The 13,068-nt window shown below is 43.7% G+C and overlaps 1 protein-coding gene across 4 annotated transcripts in view; it reads right to left on the bottom strand.

The window, feature by feature from the left end:
* The window catches only part of Creb5 (cAMP responsive element binding protein 5), a 403,859-nt gene that overhangs the window by 10,878 nt on the left and 379,913 nt on the right, over positions 1-13,068 (bottom strand). For all 4 annotated transcript variants that reach the window (XM_031381940.1, XM_031381941.1, XM_031381939.1 and 1 more), the window contains 2 exons: positions 8,344-8,667; positions 4,060-4,287 (listed from right to left, as the gene is read on the bottom strand). In XM_031381940.1, the coding sequence (XP_031237800.1) occupies positions 4,060-4,287; positions 8,344-8,667 (552 nt within the window). The remainder of the gene's footprint in view (positions 1-4,059; positions 4,288-8,343; positions 8,668-13,068) is intronic.

Genomic DNA, 13,068 nt, shown 5'->3' with positions numbered 1-13,068 from the left:
CTCGGAAATCCACCTGCCTCTGCCTCCCAAGGGCTAGGATTAAAGGCGTGCGCCACCACCACCCGGCTGTAACACCACTTCTAAGTGCTCAGATACAGTTTTTAAAAAAGTATAAATAATAGCCATACACTCTCTGACTGAAGCCAATCCTTTCCTTTTTCAGTTGTGGAATGACTTTGGGGTTGCTGTTCTTAAAGCAGTTAGCTATTTAGATGATGATGGTAAGAGGGAGATCCTGCCATACTGATGTGTTTTTAAATCCATAAATCTGCCTGGGGGTGAAGTAGGGATCACATGGAAGTGTTGCACACTGCAACAGCATCCTTTAAGCAGCACGTTCAGAATTCCCTGACAGGCACATTGACAGCTTGGGGCTTTGGTGATGTTTTTGTTATAGGACAAATCCACAATACTTCTTTTTTTTTTCTTTTCTTTTATCTTTTTGTATAAGCTGGAGTTTGTGACAAAAACATAATTATCACAAAGGGCCCAGAATCCCACCCCCTTTTTCAGATTAGCTGAGGGCAGGTTTGGTCCCTTAGAAACAAAGAACTTTCAATTTGTCAAGCAACAGTTTCCATCTGGCCCACTCGCTTGCCAAGTCCCAGACCTGGGTTCGTGTGTCTAAAATTTCAGCATCAACTTAGACCATGTGTCTTTGCACTAAAAAGGAAAAGCAATTACTTTAGTGGGTGACCAGATGATTTCCATATCCCCGCTGAATGCAGGCAACCTTGGAGCACCACATCGGCAGAGATCTGCCACTGCAGCAGCAGAAGGAGACACCTTTGCTTCACAGGTGTCATAGAATAAAAGATGTCAAAGCAGTGGCTTAGGGCACAGGCAATTTGCCCAAATCCCTGGTCTCGTACTTATTGGTTGTATGACATTTGGGCTGACTCCTTATTTCTTCAAACCTCAGTTTCTCCATATTGCAAAATGTCAGGTTGGGCATTTTCTAAATTTCTCTAAATCTTATACCTGTGATGAGCTCTTGGGCAGAAATCTGCTGTGAAGCTAAGGCTGAGGTCTGCCTTTTATTTTCTTGGCTCTTGTTTTTCCAATTAGAAGCTCTGCAGAAGCCTAGCTAGAAGGTCCTCTTCTGGAAAACAACTCAAAAGTGGCGGCTGGCCACTCGGACCTTGGAGATTCCATTTGGCTGGAGTTTGTTTGCTTAGCACCTTCTATTTCTGTTTACTTAAAAATTGGCTCATGAAACCAGTCTCAAGAAAGACACCTTTTTCTTTTGACATCAAGAGGAAAAGGGTCACTCAAAAGCAGCTGAGACTGTGACTTCCTCTCCTGCATCACAGGGCATGGATCCCAATACACACTATAACAGAGACCATGGAACTGCTGTACCTTCTGGCCCTCTGGTCCCTCTGTAGCAAGTAGTGGCTGAAAACATCAATAAGTGGTGTTTGAGAGATCTCCCCCCACCCCTTTCTCTGTATAGCTTTTGTAACCAAAAGATACCAGTGTCTACTGCACAGACTTGTTATGGCTAAGATTTTTTTTTAATCCTAGTTTTTAAGACTTAGTACGTCTTTTTCTTGGCTGTCTTAGCTCTGAAATATTAAATGCACACACACACACACACACACACACACGAGTGAATTAGTGTCTAGTAAAGGGTAAATGTACTTTGTATGTTTCTTGAAAGCAGTCATAAATAAGTGTATGTCAAGCCACAGACACATCTGACCTTAAACTCAAGGGTTTCTTTCTGTGTGGCTCTGTGCTCTTCTCAGCAAAGATCCTGGAGTAAATCTGTAAGGACTCATTTTAATTCACCCTGATTTAATGTTTTGTGTCTGACCTGTGTCTGCTGGCTATTCATGGCTCTGCTTTAAAGAGTTTGCACTCAACCAAAACTGATTTTTGCACTACCACATGCTCTGTTCCAACCAGGGGGCAAGTGGCAATGTCTGGAGACACTGGTTGTCAAAACTGAGGGAAGGTTTTCCTCCTTATTCTAATATGTAGAAGTCAATGATGCTGTAAAACAGCCTAAATTATACAGGGTGTAGCAAAGATTCCCACAGTCAGTAGGGCCTATTGGAAACCCCAACGGGCTTCCACCATCCTCCTGCAGGCCTCAGAACTGTCAGAATTTCCTACTTCAATCATTGCCCAGCCCATGGCACAATGGATGCTGGATCTGCACAGCCCAGAGCTTTCATTTTTTAACATGTTTGCATAACATACTTTAATTTTTTAAAAACATCTTACTATGTATGTGTATGTCTGTGTGAATGTATGTCATGTGTGCAAGGTACCCAGGGAGGCTAGAAGAGGGTGTTAGATACCCTGATACTGCTGGCACGGGCAGACATGAACCCCTCTATATGGATGCTGGGGACCAAACAGGTCCTCTGTAAGAGCAGCAAGTGCTCTTAACTGCTAAGCCATTTCTCCATTCCCCAGTAACATTTGAAACACATGTCAAAGTGAAAATGTAGCCACGAATGCTAAAATGCTTATGTGCATTCCTGTTAAAGGTTTCTCACGGACTCCTCTGCCCTGTCTGAGTACAGCAGTGGCTTTCAAAGCGTTTAGCTCTAGACACTGCTTTGTGGTTTGACCCTGCAATCAAAGCTTTACCAAGTTGGTCGGGCATCCAGTCTGTAGACACTCTATACACAGGGAATTCATTCAGTGATTCAAAAGAGTGCAGGTCCTATGCTAGAACAGGGAACAGCCAATAGGGAGGCTAAGTAGTGTGAGACATTGTCCCAAACTATGTGCACAAACCAGTATATGATCTTATTTTTATGTAAGCTACACATTTTCTAACTTCATCTTGTCTATCACAAAAAGGGTGATAAAGTTAGGTCGGGGGGAGATGACTGCCTGTAAGTTATGGAATTCAGCTCATAGATACACCCATCTCCCTTTGTATGCTTTGGATTTGTAAACTGGATACCACGAATCCTGTCCATTTAATGTAACTCACAATGCAAAGACATCCCAAGTGCCCCTTCGAAAGGGTGCACAGATGGCTGGAGACAGAGCTCAGGTGGCAAAGTGCTTGCCTACATTAGGGAAGTTATGATCCTCAGCATCACATAAAACTGAGTACTGATGTCACACGCCTGCAGTGCCTACCTACCCTCTCCAACTAGAGGCAAGGGCATCAGAGGTTCAAAGTCATCTTTAGACACATAGCAAGTTCAAAGCCAGTGGGGGCTACACAAGACCCTGTCTAAAATAAAAGAAAATAGTAAATTCTGCTGTAAATATTCTGAGACCAGACGAGATACGAGTCACTAAGGTGTACAGTCTTTCTGTTTGGGTCACCTTACCACCTTCCTTATGCCCATAGCTCAGTTCTGAGAGGAGCTGGTTTGATTTAATTGGCATTTTCTTGGGAGAACCTTCCTGATGTTAGAACAAACACCTTGAACAGCATCACTGGTGAGCAGGGAGTTCTCCTGAGAAACCCAGCACATTAGTGCCTCTCCTCTTTGCCCAGGACAGTCCCAGAAAGAACTTCTTTAAAGGTGTTCCTAGCTATGCCACCCCTGGAAAGCAAAAATCACACAAGATTCCAACCTTGCTGAGGTTGAAATCGAGATGGAAATAGGTATTTACTTTTAGTGCAAACAAGCCTAACACAAGGCCAAGACAAAATATTTTTCCGTTAAAAATAAAAATACAGACAATTGGGTGTATGCCTGGTGCTCACACTAGATGGCCTCCAGATGAAGAGCCTTCTGTGCCAGGAACCATGCTAACTGCACCATGGACATCGGTTCACATCTTACCTCCAACTTTGTAAAGTTGTTCCCTAATTATAGATGAGGACACAGAGAGCCAGACCGCTTAAACACAGCCAGAAGCCACCAAACCAAGGCATAAAGACCTGATTCTGTGCTTGGTCCCATGCGTCCCTCATCTCTTGTGGGAGGACTGATGGTACCGAACCACTTAAAGATACTGGATGAGAGGGCCTGGGTTCCTCTGAGGCCAGGTGTGTGGTGGGACGCTTGGGTCAACAAGCCTCAGGGCAGGAAACACCAGCTGTGACAAGGCCTGGGGAAGGGATGGAGGCCGCACCTGAAGCTGCATGTTTGTCTGGGTGAGCTCTTCAGCTTTCTTTTCCAGTGACATCACCCAGACCTTCCTCTTCTGTCTGCAGCGGGTGGCAGCTGCCCGGTTCCTTTCCAGAAATTTCCTCCGCCTCTCATCTGGGTCCTCATCCACTACCCTTCGCCGGCGTCCCCCTGTGGGCTGAGGCGGTTGTATTGTCTGGGTTGGCTGCATCTGTTGTGTGGCTGGTGAAACCTGAGGGGAAGAAGAGGGAGGAAGTGATGGGGACAAGGAAAGACACCTTGGGGAATAAAGACTTCCAAGCCAGTTTACAAGAGCAAGGCTCGGGAAGCCAGTTGCTTTTTTAGTAAGCCAGTGAAACTTGTTCTCAGGGAATGAGATTAGCAATGAAGTCACACTTGTGAGAGCAAGATACCTTGAGCTGCTGTCTATGTATTTGGGCTTGATGATACAAGCAGGCAGAATTTTCCCTGCAGGACATTTGTAGAATCATGGTGGGGTGCTGTGTGTTGCGGGAGGGTGGGGGGGGGGGGAAAACGTAGGGGAGTAGGAAGGTGTCAGCATTTGTTTCTCCTTCAGGTATTAAAAATGCTTTTATTTAAGATGCTTTAGAGAGCATTACATTGCTAGTGGATGACTTCTGGGTCGAAACAGGTAAGGTCAAGGTTATTGTCAGGATAGCTTTGTCTTGTTTTGTTTTTTGTTTTTATTTTTCACAGAAAAACTGTATGGCAGGTTGTGTTACTTCCAAATGTGTTTGAAATCATCTCAGTGGAACACACCCATGGGACACTGCCACCCCTGGACTCTTCTAGAAGAGCCTTGCACATGCAGAAGGCAGCTGGAGTCCTCTTTCCTGTGCCTTCTACAGACTGCAGATGGGTGCAGTCTGCACCATCCTCAGGGCTCTGATTGAGGAGGAAGGAGTCTTCAGAGAGTATTTTAGTGACTGGGGTCCCAGGGCCTTGGATAACTAGCAAGAGTTGCCAGCAGTCCTCTCTGTCACACACAGTATCTGTGAGACAGTGAGGACAGGTTGCCTAACACATACCTATGTTTTAAGGAAATCCCAGGAGGGGTCACATACATTATTAAAAAAATTTTTACTAAGCTTGTAGACTCCTTGTAAGGCCTATGTGGGACTCCACAACATGGAAAGGTTAGAGACCCCCACACAGCCAGCTTTATTTCCCTCTAAGAGGCAGACACACGGTCCCTTGTGAAGTTTCTATGACTCCCTCTTTATATGTCTGGACACCTAATGCTCCAGCTAACGCCCTTTACTCCTGCCCCCCTCTCCTGTTTCTCAGTCACCCAGGTTTACAGTTGTAATACCTATAAAGTTGTTTTACAAGAGACATTTAACCTACAGAAATAACAGGGAAAAAGTTTTCAAAACCTAAGCTCAAACCCCTTTTCTCGCACATTCAAACACCATGATTGAAATCAATCAGAATGCACCAATAGTGGCTTTGGGTTGACGTCAGTTGAATGATGATGATATATTTCAGTCCTAAACTCTGTCAAACCATCTATGACTAACTGTAAAAGAATCGGGCTCGGGAGGTCAATCAGACTGCACCTCAGTAATTTTATCTAAAACAAAGACATTTTCTGAAATTCTTTATTGACAATTCCTTTCCGCCCAATCACAGAGGGATAACAAAATAAATTAATTTTCTAAGGTCTTACTCACTGGGGTGGTTGGTGATGACATAATCTTTGCCATTGGCCAAGATGTAGCAAACTTTCATTTCAGATGCTAACCCCTGAGCCAACTCCTGTAGAACCAGACAGCAGGAGCAAGCATGCTGGCTTTTGCCACACAGCTATTTTCACATCTTCTTTTTTGTGTATGTGAGATCTCTCTTTTATTTAAGCCATCTCACCAGCCCCCCCTTTAAAAAATTGTTTTATTGTTATATGTAAGTACACTGTAGCTGTCTTCAGACACCCCAGAAGAGAAGGCATCAGATCTCATTACAGATGGTTGTGAGCCACCATGTGGTTGCTGGGATTTGAACTCAGGACCTTTGGAAGAGCAGTCAGTGCTCTTAACCACTGAGCCATCTCACCTATACAAGATGAATTTAAGCCAAACTGGATTTTACTCTTTACAGCAAGGAGCTCTGAATGCTATGTCCTGCCTCTGTAACTTCAACCCACCTTACACTCAGATACCTTCTCTGTACCTTCGTCCTGTGTGCTAAGACTGAGTTCAGGCCCAGTGTAGGTCCAGGGCTTGGGCTGGGGGAATATCAGCTAAGAAATATGGCTTGTGACCATCAAGCATCCCCAGGATTCTGAACTGACACCTAAACTGTGCAGGAAAATCGCAGGGAACTGGCAGAATTTGAAGCTACAACCTAAAACTAGAACCTGTATCCATGGTAATTACCATGACTTTTATGTACACAGTGGAAGTCTCCTGGCAGAATTTGTTTTGTAAATTTTGACCAGAAATAGTGAACAGCAATTTGAAGAAGACAGAATTTGTCCCAAATTAGCTTAGGCTCTCAGAATTAGAAGGACCTTCTGAGATCTCTGTATCTCCTGTTCAGACTATCATACATTTAAAAAAAACTTAACAGAATCTTGTCAGTAATCAGTCATGTGCATATAACCTAAGCATGGTAATTTAGGGTACTGACTAAATGATCGGCAGATATGGAGTCTTTCTTTCCTAGAATAAGGTTTAAAAAAGAAAATCTAGGTGTAGCCAATTATAATAGCAATTAGCTAATTGCATATACAATTGGGCACTTACTGACTTGAAACAGAGCAATTGGCTAATTGGCACTTAGTTAATGAATGGTTTTCATATTTATAAAACTGTTAAATTGTCTCTGAAAGAACTTGCCCAGAAAGATGCCCAAACCTTGCTGTCCCATATGTCAGTCAGTAATGAACTCAGAGTGGACAGACTGCCTTCGAGGCTGCTTTTCTTTCTCCTTTTTGATGCATGTCCCAGTACAATAGCTGACTAAAATGTGAATAAAAATGTGCTCAGGGGAATGTTTTATCTCTGAACTACTTGCTAAAATTCTTTCAAATTGTTTGAGTTTAGAATTGATCCTGGCTAGCGTGTTTTAAGAACCTTTACAGACCCTCAGTGACTTCATATTCATGAGGGCCTATAAATTTAATCAATTGGTATCATTGCTTTGCTGATTGGGAAAGCTAAGGGTTAATCTATTCTTCTGTCCACAGTCACCAAAGTCAGTCAAGAAAAGAACTGTTATTATTATTTTTTTATTTTTTACTGTACAGCTCAGCTCTTCTGGCTAGGCAGAGTACCACTAAGGATCTATGCAAAGGTAAATTAATCTAATGGACAAGTTTTGTCACCTGTCGCTGTCCTTAGTTTTCCTGGCTTGGGTTTCATTTGTTAGGGCAGGGAACTCTAGAGCTCAAGGCATTGCCTGGTCTCAGAGCTTGGCTCTAGAGGCAGAAAGCAAAGGAGAGAGCTAAAAATCATCCTTTGGCAGACCTTAGCTTCCGATGCTATTCTGACCCAGCGGGTTGGGGCTGGGCCGTGTGAAGTGGGTGGAGAAGACTAGTGAGAGTCATCTTGCTCAAAGTCCCAAAATGACCAGGGCTCACTGCACTCTTGGACATGTCCTTCATCTACTTAGGCGAACCGAGTCCTGTACAGAGCCTTTCCTGTCTTCTTAGCCTGGGTGACATAACGTCTCTTTAAGTGCACTCTGCATGCTTGTTCTCTTCCTGGCTAGTCACGGTGACTCCCTACCCCTGGGATTTGACCTTTCTCTTGGTCTGGTCATCTGCGGAGCTGGGCTGCCTCTCTGCCTCCTCCAAGATGCTGCATACTCAAGGATGAGTCAGCTCTCACCATCTCTCCAGCACCTTGGACCCTTTGCTTGTATTCCTTGATGACCTCCATCTGCAGGGACCGACACTCTTCAGCTTCTTAGCTGTCAGTTCAACTGTTCACATCTTTCATCATGAGTTCAGGTTTCTTTTAATCCTCCTATCAGTATTATCTATTTCTTAGGACAAACTTTATGACATGCTTGCAAAAATATAGGTTTTAGAGGGCTTACAGTTTCCCTTTGCTCCTAGAGAGTGAAGCTGAAGTTTTCTTCTATCGTTTATAGAAACTATGACCTAATCCTGTCTTACTGTTCACAATCACCTCCTAGGAAAGGCACAGAGCTCCCCAGAATGTCCCTTGGCTTATTAAACAAGGTAGCAGCAGATGTCTGCAGAGTTAGTGCTTTAGCTGTTAACAAAGCCAGGAAAAAGGAAGAGACGCCAGTGAAAGTCTACCTGTGCTTGGTTGCCGGTGTGCAGGGGTGGGTGTGGCGAGGTCTGGTGGTGCGCTGGGTGTGCGTGAAGGTGGGAATGGGAGTGGTGGTGCGGGTGGTTCTGCTGGTGGTGAGGCTGTGGGTGGGGATGGTGTGAGGGGTGCTGGTGCTGGTGTGGATAGGGGTGGTGGGGCGGCAGTGTCTGGTGCTGATGCGGGTGTGAGTGCATATGGTGGTGCGGCGTCTGGTCTTGCCGGGAGCCCATCATCTCCATCATGTGTCCAATGGTGCTCATGGTCCCGTTTGACATGGCGGCAGGATGGTGAGTCAGCGCAGCCTTCAGTCTCTGAAACAAAATAAAGGGAGGTGAAGCTGAGGTCACTCACGCACATGGTGGAGGTGGATATGGAAGCTAACGATTCACACTTTCAGTTCTATACTACTTTTGGTACTTTTGTTACAGCAGCTATTGTGAGTGCATAGCTTTGTAGAATTTCACCTTTTTTAAGTGTATTATGATGGGCAGGAGGGTCACTGTCCGTTCCGTTAACAGTTATAGCAAATGCACAGGATACCCTATCAAGATTTACTGAAAGGTATTTCCTGTATGGTACCATTGCTCATCATGGCCTATTGATAGCAAAATGCAAGTACAAACCAAAGGAAACCATTTAATATACTAATGTCATGAGCTGGAGAGCTCCAGCCCTCACCCATGTGCAGGGACCACAAGTATAAAACATTTTGTCTGTCACAAGATTTTTTAGAGGCAAGGAAGAGAACACATCAAATCTTAGCATGCAGGAGAATAACTAATATTATTTTTTGGAGTTCAAGTCAGCCTTAGCAATCCAAAGGTAATATGAAATTCTTTTGCATTATCAAGCCATTCCCAGTGACCCTACTGATTATCGTCTTTTTATTTCCATACAGTCAGTTTCTTCTAACTTCATGTATGAAGTAAGGAAAGTAGAATGAGCTGTGGTATTCACTCTCTGTGATGACCAAGTCCACAGGCCAGTACATGTCCATCAAGAAACTTCCTTCATTACAAAACAGGCATGCATAGCGATAGCTTCCACCTGAACCTGGAGCAGAGGCAACCGTGTTATCAGATTCTTCACCACTGTGAACTTCAGTCTCTCAGTTCAGCTGCCCTAATTCCCAAGCAGCTGTAGAGGATGTGTAAGTGAGCCTGCTCTTCTGCCATGCAGCTTTATTTATAGACAGGAAATTGGCATTCATATATACTTACAACATAAAATATTAGTTACTTTGCTCTTTCTTTCCTTCTTCCTTCCTTCCTTTCTTTCTTTCTTTCTTTCTTTCTTTCTTTCTTTCTTTCTTTCTTTCTTTCTTTCTTTCTTTCTCTTAACCCAATCACTTAAAATATCAAAGCCATTCTTAGCTTAAGACATACAAAGTTCGACCACAATGTTAGACTTGGCCCATCAGTCGGCTACAGTTTTAACCCAGTTCCTTCCACCTTGTGTTCTGTGTGGGAAGTTATCCTAATTCTGAGGGTCCCTGGTGTGCTAAAAAGTACTATGCCATGTAGTTACTCCTTAGGAAAGTCCCTGGGAGGACATGAGAGTCTCCTTGGCAAGCTCACTCGCATTGGCTCTACGAAAACTAGTGGGCTCAAGTTCTCTGCAAATTAGTGGCCTTATCAGAGGACAGTGCAGAACATGGCTGAGATAAGGAAGAGAAGCCTTCAGATGGGCACAGAGGCCTTGGTACTCTAGCCAACGTATCAGTCTGCCTCAACCTGCTCGGTGAACCAAATCTTTACTTAAACATAAAGAGCCACCGAAAGCAGATAGGATGGAACTCTGTGTGGATAGAGATCATCCATGGCTATTTTCTGTATCTTGATCCTGTCTACTGATCTCACAGAGTGAGCAGGAGCCACTGCTGGGACAGGAAGGGCTTGCTAAGGACAGTCTGTAGAAAGGTAAGCTTCCTGCATCCTGGGAAAGACTAGGGTTTGGGCACTGTGCTTAGTGCTAAGCAGGAACACGGACTGATACTCCTCATCTCTGTGTTTGAGAGATGATGTCACTGGTTGTTTTTTTTTTCTTTTAAACACTCATTATTAAAAATTTAAGCCATGCTTAAGAGTACAGTGAAGTCACCCACTTGGAGCCAGATGTGTTGTTTGTCCTGGTGGGCGAGCAGCATTCCAGAAACTCACATTTGCATATGCAGAACGGAGAAACAGGTGGGATAATTGTACCAGCAAAAATCTTAATGGATGTTTGACTTGGGATGGATTGGTTTAGATACTGCCTCTTTTTCTTAACCGGAAAGCCTCTAAATGCTGCTTCCCAATTTAAAAGAAGAAGAAAGTATAAAGGGGATTATGTTAAAGTTGTGCTTTAATTTAAGTTGACTTAAGTGGAATGTGCCAACAAGCTTTCTAAGCTATTTTTAAAAGTTTCATTATAAAAACATATAGCATGCATGTAGTGCTAGCACTGAAGATGATAAAGCAGGGTTACTTATAGATGCACACACACACACACACACACACAACACACACACACACTCTTATTTGTGTGCAGTTTCATAGTTATAAAAATCCACTAGTACACAAGTACCATGTGAAAAAGTAAAAGCCACTTGCCTATTGTTTCCCCTTTATGCTCTTCCCCATTCCTCTCAGCACTGACATGTACCTTCAGGCCATGATATAGGGTGTTTGTGCCAACCCTTTCTACTGTGTTTTTTTATATGTTGCCATCTGTTACTTTTTACCACTTTTATATCCATAGAAGTAGCTAATATGAATGACCAAGCATTAATTGAGCATGGGCCTGTCCTCATTCTGTGTTTTATAAATATTAAGTCCCTAGGTTTCAGAACAATATTATAGGCATACTACTAAGGAGAGGACACATACTCAGGCATGGCTGCTGATGAGGGGCAGATGCCTTTCTCGGATTGGGAAAGTGAGTGTGGGAAACCACACCAGAAGCAGAGATTAATTGTTCTATGGCACTTCCCCATCACCAAAAGGAAAGACAGAGAGAAAACAAAGGGCTAGTGGACTGACTTGGCAAAATAGAGGTCATACTACAGGCTACAAAAGCAGACGTGTGTGTGTCTGGCACTCAGAAGACAGTTAGAGATGGAAGGCATTCTGTATCTAGGAGGAAGAGGGTGCCTGGTGAGAATTTCTCAGTTTCCTGTAGCACAGGGCTACATGTCTGGGTTATCCAGGGCTGGGTATCTTCTCTCTGTATTTGTTGGGGGATTCATTCTTAAATCTACACATACCAAACAGATACGGTGTGCCTTGGCGGGGCCCTGCAGTAAGGTTTGCTTTACCACCAGCCCCAATCTCTCCTCATAGAGCCATACTGGTTGACTTCTATATAATTTTTCCGATGATTATTTCACTAATCGTGAAAATAGAACCATCTTTAGGTTTTGTTAAGTGTTAACTTCCCAACTTCAGTATAGACTAATACATAATTACATATGAAATGAACGAACGAATGAATGAATGGTCATTCATTTTCTCCCGGGGGCTTATGGAGGAAACTTAGCATTTTTGTCTTGGAGCACCATACATGACTTTTGTTGGGAGGATGATATATTTGTTAGCAGATGTCACGGAAGCAGTTGACCCGCAGAAGTGATATCAAAGGACCTGCTCCTCCTGTCCCCAGCCTGCCCTCTAGGAAACAGCAGAGAAAAGGATGCAAAAGGCTGAGAGGCAGGGTGCATGCTAAGTCCGTCTTCATGTGTCCCTCAAACCGAGGCATGGAAAATTCAAAGATTCTGCTGCAGTGGCTCTTCGTGTTGCCTCTTCAACGCTGGAGCTGACTTTCCCACCTTTAATTAGGAGCAAATGGAGCCTGACAGATATATAGTGTGTACCAGATCTTCATCTCTCAAATAATTAGCTTGTACTGGTGAAGGGAAATTACTTGATTGCCTCAAGTCTGTTCTTGTACATTCCAAGCCAAAGCAATAACACCAGCAACGCTAATAACATTCCATTTAACTATTTATTCACCCAGCAAATATTTATTAGGTTTTGACTCTGTGCCAGCACTGCACAGGGCACTTTGTTATTTGCCATCTGAAGTAAATGGAAGATACATCAAACCAGGGCTTTTAAAAACCAGTGGAGAGAAAAAAAATATACTATGGTATGGCAGTGAGGACTTCAGCTCCCCTAAGAAAACCTTGGGCCTGAGTTAAGTTTAGCCTCCAGCCCTTGGCCTTCACCACAGTTGAAGGCAGTCCGGTTCTGCAGCTGCTTTGCACATGTCCTTCTCCCCACCCCCATGCCACTTTAGACCAGTTGGGGGCAGTTCTTAAAGTCATGGAACCGCTGCTCTCCTGTGTTTCAGTGCCAAAGGGAGCACATGCCCTGTGAGCCATTAAAATATCCCCAATATAGATAAGCGCACCCCACTGTCTGGGGTATGATAAACGACCAGCAAATGAGTCCAAGCTGCATTTTGCAGAATGAGTTTTCTTTTTGAAGATGGGAGGTGTCTTGCTTTAAATAATACTCCATCAAACTCCAGGAAAAGACATGAGCATGAGATGGACATTAATGAGAAAATAAACAAGATTTTTTTTTTTCTCTCAGCTCTAAAAACAGAGAACTGGGGCTGAGCTGGGATTGCAAGAGAGAAGGAGATTCAGTTGACTCCCTATCGTTTTTCTACCATGACTTTTCTATCACTTATGAGAAGAGAAAGAAAGAGAGAAAGGGAGGGAGGGAGGG

The sequence above is a fragment of the Mastomys coucha genome, unplaced genomic scaffold (genome assembly GCF_008632895.1).
Source record: "Mastomys coucha isolate ucsf_1 unplaced genomic scaffold, UCSF_Mcou_1 pScaffold20, whole genome shotgun sequence".
Lineage (NCBI taxonomy): Eukaryota > Metazoa > Chordata > Mammalia > Rodentia > Muridae > Mastomys > Mastomys coucha.
The sequence above is the reverse complement of the archived record's forward strand: the minus strand, read 5'-3'. Positions and strand labels throughout refer to the sequence as shown.